The sequence below is a fragment of the Oncorhynchus tshawytscha genome, linkage group LG09 (assembly GCF_018296145.1).
Source record: "Oncorhynchus tshawytscha isolate Ot180627B linkage group LG09, Otsh_v2.0, whole genome shotgun sequence".
Classification (NCBI taxonomy): domain Eukaryota; kingdom Metazoa; phylum Chordata; class Actinopteri; order Salmoniformes; family Salmonidae; genus Oncorhynchus; species Oncorhynchus tshawytscha.
In genome coordinates, this window is record NC_056437.1 from 3,903,341 (window position 1) to 3,923,252 (window position 19,912).

The 19,912-nt window shown below is 45.0% G+C and overlaps 1 protein-coding gene across 2 annotated transcripts in view; it reads right to left on the reverse strand.

The window, feature by feature from the left end:
- Positions 1 to 1,348: 1,348 nt before the first annotated feature.
- Positions 1,349 to 19,912, reverse strand: part of LOC112257312 (FSD1-like protein) — a 62,719-nt gene continuing 44,155 nt past the window's right edge. Inside the window, exons 7-14 of one of the 2 annotated variants that reach the window (XM_042326393.1) lie at positions 19,591 to 19,800; positions 19,306 to 19,404; positions 18,714 to 18,843; positions 16,189 to 16,221; positions 10,002 to 10,099; positions 5,930 to 6,181; positions 5,062 to 5,150; positions 1,349 to 1,646 (exon numbers count right to left, since the gene is read on the reverse strand). In XM_042326393.1, coding sequence (XP_042182327.1) covers positions 1,524 to 1,646; positions 5,062 to 5,150; positions 5,930 to 6,181; positions 10,002 to 10,099; positions 16,189 to 16,221; positions 18,714 to 18,843; positions 19,306 to 19,404; positions 19,591 to 19,800 — 1,034 coding nt within the window. In that variant the 3' untranslated portion in view covers positions 1,349 to 1,523. The remainder of the gene's footprint in view (positions 1,647 to 5,061; positions 5,151 to 5,929; positions 6,182 to 10,001; positions 10,100 to 16,188; positions 16,222 to 18,713; positions 18,844 to 19,305; positions 19,405 to 19,590; positions 19,801 to 19,912) is intronic. The other variant, XM_042326394.1, reaches the window with a different exon arrangement.

Sequence of the window (19,912 nt, forward strand, 5' to 3'; positions counted from 1 at the left end):
TCAATGACGTACAGACACAGATCACCACACTCTTGACGTCTAGGTTCCAAGATTGCTTCCCAAATGGCACCCTATTCCCTATATAGGGCACTACTTTTAACCAGGCCCCATAGGGCCTTAGTGCATGACCAGGGATCGTCATAGGGGCCCTGGTCAAAAGTAGTGCACTATATAGGGAATAGGGTGTGATTTGGGAAGCCTACACAGGGTCACACTGAGCCTGGTGCACAGGACATGTAAGCATGAGAAGAAAACAGAATTAAATCATATGGTATCATTCCCTGTGCAACAGTTCTCCATCACTTAAGTTAAGTCAACCCTACTTCAGGTACTGTATTGTGTGCAAACCTGCAGTTTAGTTCGGACAAGATATTGTTCAGTAGTGAAGAGACTGAGGGTTCAAACGAAAACGACACCTCTACGAGAGAGGGAGGAGTTATAATCCATTCACTGACATGACTGCAATAGTCACACACACAAACACACACACACACAGAAATATACGAGTCAATATCGGAGCTGTTAAGTAATCAGGTAGGTTTTCTCGGCATGCCATAAAACAGACATTCACACTTCAGAGAGAGACAGAATGATCTAAAAACTCAGCATTCTAACTAAAACAAAAAGGAGAAAAAAAACTAAGTGCACTCATCTATTCCCTGATTAAACATCTAGCATTCCTGATCCAGAATGAGAATCTTAATTTAATATTCGAACCCTAAGCGATTTGGAACATGGTAAAGAGGGTTCCACTAACCCTTAATGCTGCAGCTGGGTTATTGGTTGTTCCTGAAGAGCTACCCCCCCCCTGTAGGTTTGCTCCAACCCATGATTCAGCTTATCAATCAGCTATTATTATTATTAGAATCAGGTGTGCTAGGTTAGGGTCAGTGGAAACCTACAGGACGGTAGCTCTCCAGGAACAGGCTTGGAGAGCCCTGATGCGTGATGATACCCTCTAAGGGTCTGGAGCGGCTTGGTTAAACTGCGAGAGGAGTGAAGGCGAGGCTGGTTTTGTTCCTCCAATGCTCAGCGTTTCTCATGTCTCGCAGTGCATCTGAAGCGGGCAGCTCGGGTTGACTGACAGATCAGAAACAGGAAGGGGTTGTACTTGCACAGAAAGCAGGAAGTCAGAGGAGCGAGTTCAGTTCATCATTGGTTGCATCCGAAATGGAACCCTATTCCCCATTTAGTGCACTACTTTAGACCAGAGCCCTATAGAACCCTATTCCCTCCATAGTGCACTACTTTAGACCAGAGCCCTATGGAACCCTATTCCCTATATAGTGCACTATTTTAGTCCAGAGCCCTATGGAACCCTATTCCCTATATAGTGCACTACTTTAGACCAGAGCCCTATGGAACCCTATTCCCTATATAGTGCAATACAATTGACTAGAGCCCTATGGAACCCTATCCCCTATATAGTGCACCACTTTTGACTAGAGCCCGCATAGAGCAACAGTAGTGCACTGAGTAGAGAATAGGGTGCTGTTCCAGATGTAGCCCGTGAGTGTGTGGGGCTACTGGGCCATGCTGTTGAGACTGCTGTTGGATCCTCCCAGACCGTTCTCAGACTTCTGGAAACTCTTGACTGCACTGGGGACTTGCATGCCTGTACTGAGGCTCAGTCCTCCGCACCAAACCTGGAGCACAACACACACACACACGTTGTAAAGAACACTATCCTCGTCACTGAGGGAGTTAGAAGACACATGGCTCGTGATGCCTACGCATATCCAGTACATTTCACAGGTATGTAGAATAACACGTGAAGAGAAGGTGAGGTACCCTCATAGCGGCAGGTAGCCTAGTGGTTAGAGCGTTGGACTAGTAACCGGAAGGTTTCAAGTTCAAATCCCCGAGCTGACAAGGTACAAATCTGTCGTTCTGCCCCTGAACAGGCAGTTAACCCACTGTTCCTAGGCCGTCATTGAAAATAAGAATTTGTTCTTTAACTGACTTGCCCAGTTAAATAAAAGGTTAAAAAAAAGATTTTTTTTTTTTTTTAAACGAGTCAAACCAAGCTTTATTAATATGGAACATTTCAGACATGAAAGCAACGCAACGTTATCAATACATCACGCCAGGGAGAGATGTACATGGTTATCAATACATCACGCCAGGGAGAGATGTACATGGTTATCAATACATCACACCAGGGAGAGATGTACATGGTTATCAATACATCACACCAGGGAGAGATGTACATGGTTATCAATACATCACGCCAGGGAGAGATGTACATGGTTATCAATACATCACACCTGGGTAAGCCTAGACGAAACACAGCCCTTCGTTTTTCTACAAATCCCCTAGGGGAAAAATTATTGGAACCATTTCCCTGTTTGACCACTAGGTTTTATGGGTATTATGATACTTCCACTGTGGGGCTCTATAGCCAACGGCTTAGCTAGCTGCTAGCTAGCTACATTAGTGAAAAGGGGGGAAATGCTAGCTAGCTACATTAGTGAAAAGGGGGGAAATGCTAGCTAGCTACATTAGTGAAAAGGGGGGAAATGCTAGCTAGCTACATTAGTGAAAAGGGGGGAAATGCTAGCTAGCTACATTAGTGAAAAGGGGGGAAATGCTAGCTAGCTACATTAGTGAAAAGGGGGGAAATGCTAGCTACATTTACCACAGTGTTAGCATGTTTTACCCACTAAAATAGTTATTGCCAGCTATTCTGAAATGAGTCATTGAAATTTGAATACACTGAATGATTTTTAATTTTATTTTTAAAAATCTATTCAAGAAGTCAACATGTCAATAGTAGGATCTGTTGAACATCTTGGGTCCAATAGATTTACGTGCTACATCGGGAAAACCAAAATCAAATGGTTCCTTTCATATTCTGTGTTGTGGTTCCGTGTTGTTTTTGGTAAGTGAAGCATGTTTATATAAATGCTTTATAAATAGATATATATATATATATAGATAAGACTTTACATTGACTGCATAGAATTTATACATAGACCTTTCATGTTCATACGGTTCTATAATGCACACAACTTAATTGTGATGTGGAGTAGGGCTGTAAATGAGTTATGATATGACACTCAACTACACGATTTGATCCGTAACCCTGAGATTCCAACCCCGTGGGGATCTTAATTCACCATTGACCGAAGGGAGTGGTAAATGGGGCTGATACAGGACCGAAGGGAGTGGTAAAATGGGGCTGATACAGGACCGAAGGGAGTGGTAAATGGGGCTGATACAGGACCGAAGGGAGTGGTAAATGGGGCTGGGACCGAAAATGGGGGGCTGATACAGGACCGAAGGGAGTGGTAAATGGGGCTGATACAGGACCGAAGGGAGTGGTAAATGGGGCTGATACAGGACCGAAGGGAGTGGTAAATGGGGCTGATACAGGACCGAAGGGAGTGGTAAAATGGGGCTGATACAGGACCGAAGGGAGTGGTAAATGGGGCTGATACAGGACCGAAGGGAGTGGTAAATGGGGCTGATACAGGACCGAAGGGAGTGGTAAATGGGGCTGATACAGGACCGAAGGGAGTGGTAAATGGGGCTGATACAGGACCGAAGGGAGTGGTAAATGGGGCTGATACAGGACCGAAGGGAGTGGTAAATGGGGCTGATACAGGACCGAAGGGAGTGGTAAATGGGGCTGATACAGGACTGATACAGGACCGAAGGGAGTGGTAAATGGGGCTGAAAGGACCGAAGGGAGTGGGGGGGCTGATACAGGACCGAAGGGAGTGGTAAATGGGGCTGATACAGGACCGAAGGGAGTGGGAAATGGGGCTGATACAGGACCGAAGGGAGTGGGAAATGGGGCTGATACAGGACCGAAGGGAGTGGGAAATGGGGCTGATACAGGACCGAAGGGAGTGGGAAATGGGGCTGATACAGGCGTGTGGGTCAACTGCTTGGTTTCAGCCATACCACATTTTGAAATTATGCTCATTGTGATTACGCTTATTATAAGCAGAATGTCAAAACGTGGTATGGCTTTATGGCATATATATATATTTATATTTATTTATTTTACCTTTAATTTAACCAGGCAAGTCAGTTAAGAACAAATTCTGATTTTCAATGACGATACAGACCGAAGGGAGTGGGTAAATGGGGCTGAACCGAAGGGAGTGGGGCTATGGGAGTGGTAAATGGGGCTGATACATTGTGATTACCTAGGAACAGTGGGTTAACTGGCTTTAGGAACAGTGGGTTAACTGGTCTAGGAACAGTGGGTTAACTGGTCTTAGGAACAGTGGGTTTTTCTAGGAACAGTGGTTTAACTGGCCTAGGAACAGTGGGTTAACTGGCCTAGGAACAGTGGGTTAACTGGCCTAGGAACAGTGGGTTAACTGGCCTAGGAACAGTGGGTTAACTGGCCTAGGAACAGTGGGTTAACTGGCCTAGGAACAGTGGGTTAACTGGCCTAGGAACAGTGGGTTAACTGGCCTAGGAACAGTGGTTAACTGGCCTAGGAACAGTGGGTTAACTGGCCTAGGAACAGTGGGTTAACTGGCCTAGGAACAGTGGGTTAACTGGTCTAGGAACAGTGGGTTAACTGGCCTAGGAACAGTGGGTTAACTGGTCTAGGAACAGTGGTTTAACTGGTCTAGGAACAGTGGTTTAACTGGTCTAGGAACAATGGGTTAACTGGTCTAGGAACAGTGGGTTAACTGCCTTGTTCAGGGGCAGAACAACAGATTTGTACCTTGTCATCCCCCGGGTGATTCAATCTTGCAACCTTTCGGTTACTAGTCCAACGCTCCAACCACTAGGCTACCCTGCCACCCCAAATTCACCAACACTGGTATGACAGAAGCACACTTCTGAGAACAGACACTACTATGTCATTGTAATAACGCATCTATTAAAGATACCTAAATATGAGCTGTTACATAGCATGACATAAATGCACGAAAAACACTGTTGGGACCTGTTATAACACGTTTACGCCATAACTTGTTACCTATTGGTGTCATCTAGGTCTTGATAACGGGACAGGTTCTCTGGTATAATATACAGTCACGACGGAGTGTCAGTAAGATGAGTGTATCGGCCATGATACCCGACAGGACTTACCATGAAGGCTGGTACTACAGGTTGGCTAAACTTAGCCTTGAACGTGTGGATCAACTGCTTGGTTTCAGCGTTGTAGAAGGACAGTTGTCCTGTGGAAGAGAAAAACTGTTATTTAAGACCAAAACAAACTACTGTATCCACTTCACTTGTTCAAGCACAGCCTACAATCCCAAATGGTAGCCTGTTCCCTACATAGTGCACTACCGCTATGGGCTCTGGTCAAAAGCAGTGTATAGGGAATAGGCCACCTGGTCAAAAGTAGTGCACTATGTAGGGAGAAAGATTACTACTGTACCACTTTACAAGCACAGAGAGCATGATTAAAAGATCATTTTGATCCTCTGGGAAGAAGAAAAGCCTTGTTTGTAGTCGCCTACTCTACAGTCATTTCCTGGGGGATGGAGGCCCAGTGGGTAGTAATCTATTCTACAGTCATTTCCTGGGGGAAAGAGATGGCTGAAATCCAATATGGCGGTATCCGATGGCCTAGGCATGTGTCACGGGTCACCCAAGGGATATAGTGTCCCCTTTCTGGACTGTAAAACACACAACAACCTGTAAATCTAATGATGGTGAACCACCTTGTACTCCATTTGGTTTAACTGGAAACAACGTACAGTAGTACGGGTGGTAAGATATAACGGGATCCAACAGGCTTTACGAGGGTTTAACTGGAAACAACTTACAGTAGTACGGGTGGTAAGATAAACCCACCTGAGTCCAGGTCACAGAAGGCCCCCGGACCTCGTAGTGTGTTGAATAACCCCTCATATTATACTGTATAAACCCACCTGAGTCCAGGTCACGGAAGGCCCCCGGACCTCGTAGTGTGTTGAATAACCCCTTATATTATACTGTATAAACCCACCTGAGTCCAGGTCACAGAAGACCCCGATGCGTCCAGGCGCGGTGCCGTCCAGGCTCTTGGCCTTGTTGTTGTGCTTGGCAGCGAAGGAGGGCTGTAGCCAATTGTTGATGTGGATACACCAGGTAGTGTTGGTCTTACCCAGCTGGTCAAACTTTCCCAGGTTCCTGTAGGAGACCCCAACACTGTAGGACTTACAGTCTTTAAGGGCTTTCACCTCCCAGTAGTGTTGACCGCAGTCCATACTGGTATCACCTGGGGGAGGATTATATTATTAATATATTATATTACACTACATGACCAAAAGTATATGTGGACAGCTGCTCGTTGAACATCTTATTCCAAAATCATGGGCATTAATATGGAGTTCGTCCTTCCATTGCTGCTATAACAGCCTCCACTCTTCTGGGAAGGCTTTCCACTAGATGTTGGAACATTGCTGCTATAACAGCCTCCACTCTTCTGGGAACAGGTTTTGCTCCACTAGATGCTGAGAACATTGCTGAGAACTTTCCACTAACAGCCACTGCCCACTTTCCACTCTGGGAAGGCTTTCCACTGCTCCAGATGTTGGAACATTGCTGCTAGAACAGGTTTCCACTGCTCCAGAGAACACGTTTCCACTGCTCCAGAGAACAGGTTTCCACTGCTCCAGAGAACAGGTTTCCACTGCTCCAGAGAACAGGCTCCAGAGAACACGTTTCCACTGCTCCAGAGAACAGGTTTCCACTGCTCCAGAGAACATTTCCACTGCTCCAGAGAACACATTTCCACTGCTCCAGAGAACAGGTTTCCACTGCTCCAGAGAACAGGTTTCCACTGCTCCAGAGAACAGGTTTCCACTGCTCCAGAGAACAGGTTTCCACTGCTCCAGAGAACACGTTTCCACTGCTCCAGAGAACAGGTTTCCACTGCTCCAGAGAACACGTTTCCACTACTCCAGAGTCCAATGGCAGTAAGCTTTACACCACTTCAGCCAATGCTTGGTGATCTTATGCTTGTGTGCAGCTGCTCGGCCACGGAAACCCATTTCATGAAGCTCCCGACAAACAGTTCTTGTGCCAACAAACATACAGTCAATAATTCAGTAGAACAAAATAAAACAAAAAGTCTATATACAGTGAGGGCAAGTGAGGCAAGATGGGGGAGGTAAGGCAATAAATAGGCCATGGTGGTGATGTAATTACAATATAGCAATTAAACACTGGAATGGTATATGTGCAGAAGAGGAATGTGCAAGTAGAGATACTGCAAAGGAGCAAGATAAATAAATAAATAAATACAGTATGGGGATGAGGTAGGTAGATAGATGGGCTGTTTACAACTGAGATAAGGCGGGGCTTCACCTGGCAGAGACTTACAGATGACCTGTAGCCAGTGGGTTTGGCGACGAATATGAAGCGAGGGCCAGCCAACGAGAGCGTACAGGTCGCAATGGTGGGTAGTATATGGGGCTTTGGTGACAAAACGGATGGCACTGTGATAGACTGCATCCAGTTTGTTGAGTAGAGTGTTGGAGGCTATTTTGTAGATGACATCACTGAAGTTGAGAATCGGTAGGATGGTCAGTTTTACGAGGGTATGTTTCGCAGCATGAGTGAAGGATGCTTTGTTGTGATATAGGAAGCCGATTCTAGATTTAATTTTGGATTGGAGATGTTTAATGTGAGTCTGGAAGGAGAGTTTACAGTCTAACCAGACACCTAGGTATTTGTAGTTGTCCACATATTCTAAGTCAGAGCCGTCCAGAGTAGTGATGCTGGACGGGCGAGCAGGTGCGGGCAGTGATCGGTTGAAGAGCATGCATTTAGTTTCACTTGTGTTTAAGAGCAGTTGGAGGCCACGGAAGGAGAGTTGTATGGCATTGAAGCTCGTCTGGAGGGTTGTTAACACAGTGTCCAAAGAAGGGCCAGAAGTATACAGAATGGTGTCGTCTGCGTAGAGGTGTTTTAGATAATCACCAGCAGCAAGAGCGACATCATTGATGTATACAGAGAAGAGAGTCGGCCTGAGGACTGAACTCTGTGGCACCCCCATAGAGACTGCCAGAGGTCCGGACAACAGACCCTCCGATTTGACACACTGAACTCTATCAGAGAAGTAGTTGGTAAACCAGTCGAGGCAATCATTTGAGAAACCAAGGCTGTCGAGTCTGCCAATAAGAATGTGGTGATTGACAGAGTCGAAAGCCTTGGCCAGGTCGATGCACAGTATTGTCTCTTATCGATGGAGGTTATGATATCGTTTAGGACCTTGAGCGTGGCTGAGGTGTACCCATGACCAGCTCTGAAACCAGATTGCATAGCGGAGAAGGTACGGTGGGATTCGAAAATGGTCAGTAATCTGTTTGTTGACTTGGCTTTCGAAGATGTTAGAAAGACAGGGTAGGATAGATCTAGGTCTTTAGCAGTTTGGGTCTAGAGTGTCACCCCCTTTGAAGAGGGGGATGACCGCGGCAGCTTTCCAACCTTTGGGAATCTCAGACGATATGAAAGAGAGGTTGAACAGGCTAGTAATAGGGGTTGCAACAATTTCGGCAGATAATTTAAGAAAGAGAGGGTCCAGATTGTCTCGCCCAGCTGATTTGTAGGGGTCCAGATTTTGCAGCTCTTTCACAACATCAGCTATCTGGATTTGGGTGAAGGAGAAATGGTGGGGGCTTGGGCGGATTGCTGTGGAGGGTGCCGGGCAGTTGACCGGGGTAGGGGTAGTGAGGTGGAAAGCATGGCCAGCCGTAGAGAAATGCTTATTGAAATTCTCAATTATAGTGGATTTGTCGGTTGTAACAGCGTTTCCTAGCCTCAGAGCAGTGGGCAGCTGGGAGGAGGTGCTCTTGTTCTCCATGGACTTTACAGTGTCCCAAAACTTTTGGGAATTAGCGCTACAGGATGCAAATTTCTGTTTGAAAAAGCTAGCCTTAGCTTTCCTAACTGCCTGTGTATATTGGTTCCTAACCTCCCTGAAAAGTTGCATATCATGGTGGCTATTCGATGCTATTGCAGAACGCCACAGGATGTTTTTGTGCTGGTCAAGGGCAGACAGGTCTGGAGTGAACCAAGGACTATATCTATTCCTAGTTTTAATTTTTTGGAATGGGGCATGCTTATTTAAGATGGTGAGGAAGGCACTTTTAAATAATAGCCAGGCATCATCTACTGACGGGATGAGGTCGATGTCATTCCAGGAGCCAGGTCGATTAGAAAGGGCTGCTGTGTTGACCTTGTGTCACCTAGTGCTGGATATTAGATGATTAAATAATTAGCTGACTATAACATTTTTCAATAGATCAACAGATGTTAGACAAATGTGCTCTGAGATTCACATCTTATCCACTCATTGCTCAACAGCCCAAAATATCTTACTATGTTAATAGAAATCAGGGATCATCAACTAGATTCAGCCGTGGGACGATGTATTAATTGAGCAGATGGTCAGGGGGCCAGAACATAATTACAAATCATTTGGAGACGGCATATTAAAAAAAAAAGTTTTAAAAATTGCCCAGAAAACTTGGAAACCCCAAATAAAAGTCACCCGTGGGCCAAATTCACCTACTAATGACTATACTACGTGGGTAGAGACTTGTGTGTTTATGGGTGTGTCTCAAGACACCCAATTACACAATGGACTGGCTTCTCAGACACAGATTATACCTGATCCTGTACTTATTGAACATGCTGTTTAATCAGTGTCTGGGTAAGCAGCCCTATTGGCTTAGCTACCCGTCAGTCATTATGGGTTGGTTGTGTTTACCCAGTCATAGATGTGGATCAGTTCCCGTTGACAGATTGCCCAATATAGGAATACATGGCACATTAAAATACATGTAAGTTTGGTAGTGTTTACCAAGCACAGTGATGTGGTAACGTTGTGTTGACCTACCTAGCATGGTGTGTGTGTTGACCTACCTAGCATGGTGTGTGTGTTGGGCAGAGGGATGAGTGTGTTGACCTACCTAGCATGGTGTGTGTGTGGGGCAGAGGGATGAGTGTGTTGACCTACCTAGCATGGTGTGTGTGTTGACCTACCTAGCATGGTGTGTGTGTGGGGCAGAGGGATGAGTGTGTTGACCTACCTAACACGGTGTAGGACTCTCCAGTGAACCGGTCTCTGCCTCCTCTGATGGCAGGCGACCGTGTCGTTGACGTCCTCTTGGGAGACGGAGTTCCACTTCTACCACAGAGAGGAAGGAAGGACAACAACAATAACACACTGACATTTGGCTGATGACGATCAGCTGCTGCTCATAATAATGTCTGGAACAGAGAGACAATGGAATGGCATCAAACTCAGGGAGCGACAGCTAGCCTAGTGGTTGGAGTGTAGGGGCGGCAGGGTAGCCTAGTGGTTAGAGCGTAGAGGCGGCAGGTAGCCTAGTGGTTAGAGCGTTGGGCAAGTAACCAAAAGGTTGTTGGATTGAATCCCCGAGCTGACAAGGTAAAAATCTGTCGTTCTGCCCCTGAACAAGGCAGTTAACACACTGTTCCCCGGTAGACCGTCATTGTAAATAAGAATGTGTTCTTAACTGACTTGACGAGTTAAATAAAAAGATTTAAAAAAATAAATAAAATTAAAAAAAAGATACCATTCCACTGATTCCACTCCAGCCATTACAACGAGCCCATCCTCCCAAATGAAGGTGCCACCAACCCCCTGTGATTACAGACAAGACAACAGAGCAGAGTGGAAAAAGGATGCTGTGTAGAATCTACTGTCAGCTAGATATTCATCTCCAAGCTCCAATCTAGCTGACAGAAGATTGGTAAACTAGTAAGAGAAAACAAGTATGATAAGGATGAAGTGGGTATTTGAACACCTCTTCAAAACAAACTCAAGCGTAGTGGTGTTAGACACAAGCAAACAAGGGTGATAGACAAAATGAGAGGAGAAACAAAAAAGCAATTAAAATGAGTTATTGTGTTTGATAATGTATTGGGCCTATAGCTTACGTCATATAAAAAAATACATCTGGGAGGTAGATCTTCCATTTTAATACCTGCTACTATTTAACATATTAACACAGGCCTGGCTGATCTATAGACGCCTGGCTGATCTATAGACGCCTGGCTGATCTATAGACGCCTGGCTGATCTATAGACGCCTGGCTGATCTATAGACGCCTGGCTGATCTATAGACGCCTGGCTGATCTATAGACGCCTGGCTGATCTATAGACGCCTGGCTGATCTATAGACGCCTGGCTGATCTATAGACGCCTGGCTGATCTATAGACGCCTGGCTGATCTATAGACGCCTGGCTGATCTATAGACGCCTGGCTGATCTATAGACGCCTGGCTGTGTGCAACTTTGCTGCAACCAAATTGCTCTTCTTCCATTCTATTCTGGCTGGTTGTCCACAAGGATTCCTAGGATCTCTGTTGTATTCAGTCAGCGCTTGGAGGAGGTCAGCTGTGGATGAATGCATGGCCCATCTGCTGTCCAGCTCTTATGATCAGGGGACTGGGGACAACAACTGGAACATGACGGACTCAGTCAATAGGCAGACAGGGAATGACAAGGGCTTAGCCAATAGGCAGACAGGGAATGACAAGGGCTTAGCCAATAGGCAGACAGGGAATGACAAATACTGTCAGAGTGTTGGAATGTGTCCCGGTCTGTCCATAAATAAAATAAATAAATTAAATTGTGCTGTCTGGCTTGATTTATATAAGGAATTTGATGTATCACATTTACTTGATACTTTTACTTCAATATGACAATTGAGTACTTTTTCCACCACTGTACTTAAGTAGATCTAAAACAAGACAGTTTTAGACTTATTTTTACTCGGTTACTTTGACTTGAGTCCTTTTCCTTTAAAAAGGCATCTTTACATTTACTCAATAATGACAATTGAGTACTTTTTCCACCACTGATTACTGCCAAGATTAAGATATTTCTCCATTTCTATTTTAGATTGACGATTAGAAGATATTTTTGTATCTGAGTGTTTATTTACCCACTACAACCCTTATTTATGGTTATATAACGACCCCCTAGCCTTCCAATCCTTGCTTCCTCTGTCCTTGGTTTCCTCCATTCCTCACCTCTCTTTCAAAGCACATCAGAGGAACAGGCCTGAGTTTAGGAACTTCAATGCTCTCCCTCAAGGTGCTGTGATGGGGAGTTTAGGAACTTCAATGCTCTCCCTCAAGGTGCTGTGATGGGGAGTTTAGGAACTTCAATGCTCTCCCTCAAGGTGCTGTGATGGGGAGTTTAGGAACTTCAATGCTCTCCCTCAAGGTGCCGTGATGGGGAGTTTAGGAACTTCAATGCTCTCCCTCAAGGTGCTGTGATAGGGAGTTGAGGAATGAAGTAACCAAGGACAGCGGAGCAAGGATTTGACAGCATTTTAAAGACAGTTCCTGAGTGAGTAGCCGTGATACACAGGCCTTGTCCAGACAGAACCACTAGCCCGAGAGTGATTGATGGGTGGTGACATGGTGAGAGCTCCATCTTACCCTCTGATAGGCTTGGTGGAATTTTGACCGTATTGCTTACATCTGTCCAACAAGTGTCTAGGGGGTTAGAGTCTAAGGGGTTATGTCTGGACTGGGTATCACAACTACTCCCTCACTCTCTCAAAGCACATTGGGGGAAAGGATTGAAGGTTCCTCCCCTCAGGCCTCCTTCTCTGATGTGCTTTGAAAGAGAGGCGAGGAATGAAGGAAACAAGGACGGAGGAAGCGAGGACGGAGGAAGCAAGGATTGGATGGCTAGTGGGTGGGTGGGTGGGCTAAATGTAATATAACTATGAATAAGGCATGATGATACAAAGTCTGTATGTTTTTAAAGTGACACTCATCTACATTTCTTTCTTTATTATATATATATATATATTTATTAGTTATACTATTTTGATATTGATTACCATACTGTTGGGTAGAGCATGGAAGTTAAGCATTTCACTGCATGTGACTATAACACTTGAAATACCAATGGTGTTCATATAGGCTCCAGGGTTAATTATGTCTCAATACTGCCATCTAGTAGAATTTAATAAGCTACTACATACAATTCAAGTTCATTAAATAAGCCTTTTTTTTTCTGAAATGTTGTTATCCATGAAAGCATTGTCAATACTGTCAATGAGTTTTAGGTCTGCATGAAACTATTGGACATTACTACAATAATGGTGTGTACTGTGGCACAAGAAATATGTGAGGAGTCAGGACTGACAGGGTGTGAGGAGTCAGAGTCAGGACTGACAGGGTGTGAGGAGTCAGAGTCAGGACTGACAGGGTGTGAGGAGTCAGAGTCAGGACTGACAGGGTGTGAGGAGTCAGAGTCAGGACTGACAGGGTGTGAGGAGTCATTACATTTCTTTCTTTATATATATATATTATTTATTAGAGTCAGGACTGACAGGGTGTGAGGTCAGAGTCAGGACTGACAGGGTGTGAGGAGTCAGAGTCAGGACTGACAGGGTGTGAGGAGTCAGAGTCGGGACTGACAGGGTGTGAGGAGTCAGAGTCAGGACTGACAGGGTGTGAGGAGTCAGGTCAGGACTGAAGGGTGTAGGTCAGAGTCAGGACTGACAGGGTGTGAGGAGTCAGAGTCAGGACTGACAGGGTGTGAGGAGTCAGAGTCAGGACTGACAGGGTGTGAGGAGTCAGTTAGTCGGGACTGACAGGGTGTGAGGAGTCAGATCGGGACTGACAGGGTTTGAGGTCAGAGTCGGGACTGACAGGGTGTGAGGAGTCAGAGTCAGGACTGACAGGGTGTGAGGAGTCAGTCAGGACTGACAAGGTGTGAGGAGTCAGAGTCAGGACTGACAGGGTGTGAGGAGTCAGAGTCAGGACTGACAGGGTGTGAGGAGTCAGAGTCAGGACTGACAGGGTGTGAGGAGTCAGAGTCAGGACTGACAGGGTGTGAGGAGTCAGAGTCAGGACTGACAGGGTGTGTGTCCTTTGATAGGATTGAGACGAGAGGCGTGTGAACTTGTCTCATGAAAACACTACGGCCGCACATGTTGTACAAAATGATATATATTCCATGTATAGTCTATAATAAAATATCATACATGGACACAATTCAATAAAAATAAAAATGATCTCCACCATCATTGACTAAATCAGTGGACCCCTCCTCAGTGTTTAGCCAATCAGTGGACCCCTCCTCAGTCTTTAGCCAATCAGTGGACCCCTCCTCAGTCTTTAGCCAATCAGTGGACCCCTCCTCAGTCTTTAGCCAATCAGTGGACCCCTCAGTCTTTAGCCAATCAGTGGACCCCTCAGTCTTTAGCCAATCAGTGGACCCCTCCTCAATGTTTAGCCAATCAGTGGACCCCTCCTCAGTGTTTAGCCAATCAGTGGACCCCTCCTCAGTCTTTAGCCAATCCGTGGACCCCTCCTCAGTGTTTATCAGGGATGAAATAGCAGCTGCAGCTCCTGATTACATGGACAAGGGGGACCTGATCACTAATACTAGATCAGCAAAGCTACTCTGAGACACTGTTTCAATACAGACCTAGATCTCCCCTCCCCTGCTGTGAGTCAGTACCTGGCAGACGGGAGAGGACTGCAGGGGTGTGAGTCAGTCCGTGGCAGACAGGGGAGAGGACTGCAGGGGTGTGAGTGGTGGACTAGCCTGTCATTTGTAAATCTCTGTAGCCTCAAGCCTTTTGCTCGTAATCTGAATCTCTCACCCTGCCTCTTCATTGTGCCTCTGTTGAATTATGTAATTCTCTGAAACCCTCCACTCGTCTCCTTTCCACGCCCTCAACAGACAGAAGACCAATACCAGCACAGCTACAGTACCTCTCATTCTGAAATGATACCTCTTCAGAAGTAATAGTCGAGGATGCTCAGATGACCAAATGGTTAACTAGTACGCTAGGACATATCAGTTAGCTAAACAGTTACAGTAACATCAGTTCATTAATAGGTCAATAAACACAATCATTACAGTAGAGTATCTTATAATCTTAAATAGAAATGGAGAAATATAGCTTTATCTTGACATTAATAAATACACAAATAGCTATTAAATTGATGATTTAATATATAGTAGATTAATAGAAGGCATTTAGAAAGGTAAACTCTTATTTTGAAGGGACCGGAAGTGTAGGTTGTGCATTTGCCCAATGACAGGCATTACACATTTAACCACACCCACATGTGAAAAAAGACAAAGTTTTTTTGTTTGTTTATATGCAAAAAACGAGAACTAAATAACAAGCAATTTTTCAGTTTTTTTTGTATTTATAGAAAAAAACGAGCTGTTTTCACGTTGCTGATTTGTCCGTTTTTACTTTGAAAACAATTAGCCAAAAATGGACCTCATTGTGGTTTTGGGAACATGATATGATGGAATGAATGACTGGACAAATACGGACATTACAGTTTCTATACTTACTAGAGTTGAGTGAATTGTTACTCACCAAAACCATTTGTTGCAAGCATAAGAGAAATTAGTAAAAACAAAAATAAATTTGGTGATACTAAATTGTACATTAATTCTGTAACAGAGATGGGTCGCCTAGGGATAGAAGTTGTTATTTATTTTGTCATAATTTCTTTAAAAGGGCCAAGGGAAAAAAGGAATATAGCCTGAGGTTTTCAGAAAGAGAAACAGTTAGGAAAGATGGCATCTACAGATGGAGTCTTTTAATGGTTCAGGACAGAATAAGAACACATTGTATTATTTGTTTGTGGTAGGCCAAGGCAAACCAAAATCGAATTTCCTCCAATTCATTAATTTGACCTAAATTAAGAGTTTATAAAAAAAGCAACCATTTCCATCTGTAGATGTCTCCTGTAAGTCAGGCACACAAAGAAACCACAAGTCATTTCAGGAGGTTTCTCTCAGACTAGAAGAGCAAACGTTGCCGAAATGGGTTTTGTAGCCTAAACTGTTCACACAGAAACCCGAAAAGGGACTTTGATGTGCAGAACAGCCTATATGAAAGCGATTGTCGGAGTGTACAAACTTGAACGCAGGCGGTCTTCTACCTCATATTGCCACTGGTTACACGGCAGCTTCAAGCTACATTCAGGTAGCCTAATGCTACATTCAGTACATTCAGGTAGCCTAATGCTACATTCAGGTAGCCTAATGCTACATTCAGGTAGCCTAATGCTACATTCAGGTAGCCTAATGCTACATTCAGGTAGCCTAATGCTACATTCAGGTAGCCTAATGCTACATTCAGGTAGGCTAATGCTACATTCAGGTAGGCTAATGCTACATTCAGGTAGGCTAATGCTACATTCAGGTAGGCTAATGCTACACGCTACACCTGAAAAGTCACACATGGTCACCTTGACATGTTCTTCAGATTGGTAAGATGAGCGCTGTTGACGAACACAAAGAATCAACAAAAACAGCAGGTTAAAACAAAGACATTCTGTGGGAGTCATGATGGAGCTTGCTATTTAAAAAGACCCTAAAAGAGATTCCATTCGGCACTAAATAACGCACATTTTACATTGTAGCTGAGTAAACCAACCTTCAGTAGATGTCTTTCCACATCCAGAGACTACTACCCTGAACTCTCTCTTTAAGAGGGAGCTTCGGCCTACAATTGGTTTTCAAGAACATTTTCTGAGAGTATCAACGCTGGAACTTTACAAAGTATAAATGTGTTTCTGTCTTGAAGGAAATTACGCTTCAACTTGGCAAACAGCGTTTTTGACAGACAACGCTGCAAACGGAAACCCAAGATAGGAGAGGAAGCCTTTTAATAAAACATGAGCCTCTAAAGTGTCCGGCTGCTCCTGACAAAAGGTCTCTTTTCAAACCGCCCCTCAGCAGCAGATAGACAACACAAGGCACCATGACACAAACACAGAAGAATGTGACATCTAAGAATGGCACTTCAAATGGTAGCCTGGTCCCAGATCTGTTTGTGTTGTCTTGCCACCTCTTACATCCAGATAGCCTGGTCCCAGATCTGTTTGTGCAGTCTTGCCAACTCCTATGGTCATTACCTAGCCTGGTCCCAGATCTGTTTGTGTTGTCTTGCCAACTCCTATGGTCATTACCTAGCCTGGTCCCAGATCTGTTTGTGCAGTCTTGCCACCTCCTCTGGTCTTATTTGTCATGCTAATGTGTCGATGACCAAAGGAGTTGGCAAGACTGCACAAACCAATCTGGGACCAGGCTAGGTAATGACCATAGGAGTTGATTTAGAATTAAATCTCTCCCATGACTTTGGAATGAGATGTTCGACTAGCAGGTGTCCACATACTTTTGAAACATGTAGTGTATTTCGCAAATCATACAGGCGACGCCGATGATTTTGTTACAAAGCTGTGAAATGTGTGATGACCAAGAGAGACTGTTGTCTAGCAGCACACTTAACAGCTGCGTCTCTGAAACCTCTTCTATGGCTGTCCTCCCAACTGACAGCTGTAAGGAGGGTAATGTCTTCCTTCTCCTCTTCATACATATTAGCATTGCCGTAGGTTTAAAAAAAATATTTCCCGCTCATTTGTTTTGAGTTATCCAATTTAAAATACTTATGTCAGCTTCAAAATAACCTCTTTCAGCTGCCCTACATCATTTCCTGTTAAATAGACAATGGTATCGTCAGCAAACAGGGTTGCTATACAATTGGGGCGCACCAGAGGGAGATCCTCTGCATACAGCAAGTACATAATAGGTCCTAGCCAGCTGCCTTGTGGGACACCACAGCATACAGAATGAGGTTCGGAATAGGCAACATTTATGAATATAAACTGCTTTCTGTTGACAAGATAGGACTGTAACCGTATCAAAGAGGTGTTATATCCATAGTGACACAATTCCATCAACAGATCAACAAGGTTAACAGCAGCACAGAAATAAAGAAGCAGCACACCTACAAGTTGACCTTGGTCACGTGACCTGAGCCACTATTAAATCAACTGGAGCTGTTGCAGTCCAGTGATCCTTACGGTATGCACACTGGTAGCCTGGTATCCTTACGGTATGCTCGCTGGTAGCCTGGTATCCTTACGGTATGCACGCTGGTAGCCTGGTATCCTTACGGTATGCACGCTGGTAGCCTGGTATCCTTATGGTATGCACGCTGGTAGCCTGGTATTCTTACGGTATGTGCGCTGGTAGCCTGGTATTCTTACAGTATGCACGCTGGTAGCCTGGTATCCTTACGGTATGCACGCTGGTAGCCTGGTATCCTTACGGTATGTGCGCTTGTAGCCTGGTATTCTTACGGTATGTGCGCTAGTAGCCTGGTATTCTTACGGTATGTACGCTGGTAGGCTGTACGGTATGCACGCTGGTAGGCTGTACGGTATGCACGCTGGTTTGCTGGGATCATTTTATTCTGTTCTATATAAACCCATATATGGTTACTGACAAATGCTTCCAAAATGTTATGTAGTGATGACTAATGTGTCAATGACCATAGGAGTTGGCAAGACAGCACAAACAGATCTGGGACCAGGCTAGGTAATGACCATAAGAGTTGACAAGACTGCACAAACAGATCTGGGACCAGGCTAGGTAATGGCCACAGGATGGCAACTCCTGGGACAAAGCTACAGGATGGCAAGACTGCCATCTGGGACAAAGCTATTTCAATGGCAGTTTGAGGTCAAATTAAGATAAGGCCCAATCCCAAATGTAACCCTAGACCCTAAGTCCGATGAACTAGTGGAGATCTGAGAGTATCTGACAGGCGCAGTCAATATGGTAATACGCTCCAGCCTTCCTATTGACAGGCTCACTGGAAGTTTCACCATATTGCTTATACCAATCAAATCCTCTCATATCTCAGCGCGTAGGGTGTAAGGGTCCATTTGGGACACATTGTGTGTGTGTGTTCCAGTTCAGTTCTCACCTGCCCTTGTTCTCCTTGCCCTTGACCTTGCTCTCCAGCCCCTTGCCTCCCTGGGGGTCCCACTCCACACTCCTGTCCTCTACCTTCAGGTTCAGATGGGACGACGACGAGTCAAAGCCGAAGTTAAACGCTGGGGAAGGAATCAATCAACCAACCAGTCAATCAGATACCAATAACGTAATAACTACATAATTGTTGATCCAAGACAACATAGTCTCACCTCTGGTTTCCAGGGTAACTAACAGTCTCACCTCTGGTTTCCAGGGTAACTAACAGTCTCACCTCTGGTTTCCAGGGTAACTAACAGTCTCACCTCTGGTTTCCAGGGTAACTAACAGTCTCACCTCTGGTTTCCAGGGTAACTAACAGTCTCACCTCTGGTTTCCAGGGTAACTAACAGTCTCACCTCTGGTTTCCAGGGTAACTAACAGTCTCACCTCTGGTTTCCAGGGTAACTAACAGTCTCACCTCTGGTTTCCAGGGTAACTAACAGTCTCACCTCTGGTTTCCAGGGTAACTAACAGTCTCACCTCTGGTTTCCAGGGTAACTAACAGTCTCACCTCTGGTTTCCAGGGTAACTAACAGTCTCACCTCTGGTTTCCAGGGTAACTGGATCAGAGTATTCTCCAGCTGCTGCCTTGTTGCAAGCTCGTACCCGGAAGTTCATGAACTTCGAGTCAAACTTTAAACCTGGAAGATGAACAGCACATTATCTGTACAGGTTCATGATGTTCTGTAGGTGAACAAGCTTTCAGAGTTTGATACAGTTACAAAAAGGTGAAGCAAAGCGATATAGATTAGTCAGATTTTGAGTTGGCAAGACGACACAAACAGATCTGGGACCAGGCTACAGTGGGCCCTACTCTAGCTCCGTACCGGACAGTGAGTATTCTGTGGTCTTGATGTTGTCCACCACCTCCCAGCACCGTTCGTCTTTGATGCGTGGCAGCCCTTCGTGGTCGGTCTTTCTGTACTCCAGTATGTAGTGGTCTATCTTGCTGTCCTCCACTGGCATCTTCCAGGCTACGGACACCGTGTTGTCTAACACCAGACAGTCCCCTAACTCCATCTCTGGGGCTCGAGGGACTGAAACGACACAGAGAAATGGGTATTTATAAAGACAGCAACAGATCCGTGCGATGGAAAATCATTTTAGGGTTGACTAAATTACAAGCTTTTTTGGATGTCCCCCTAAATA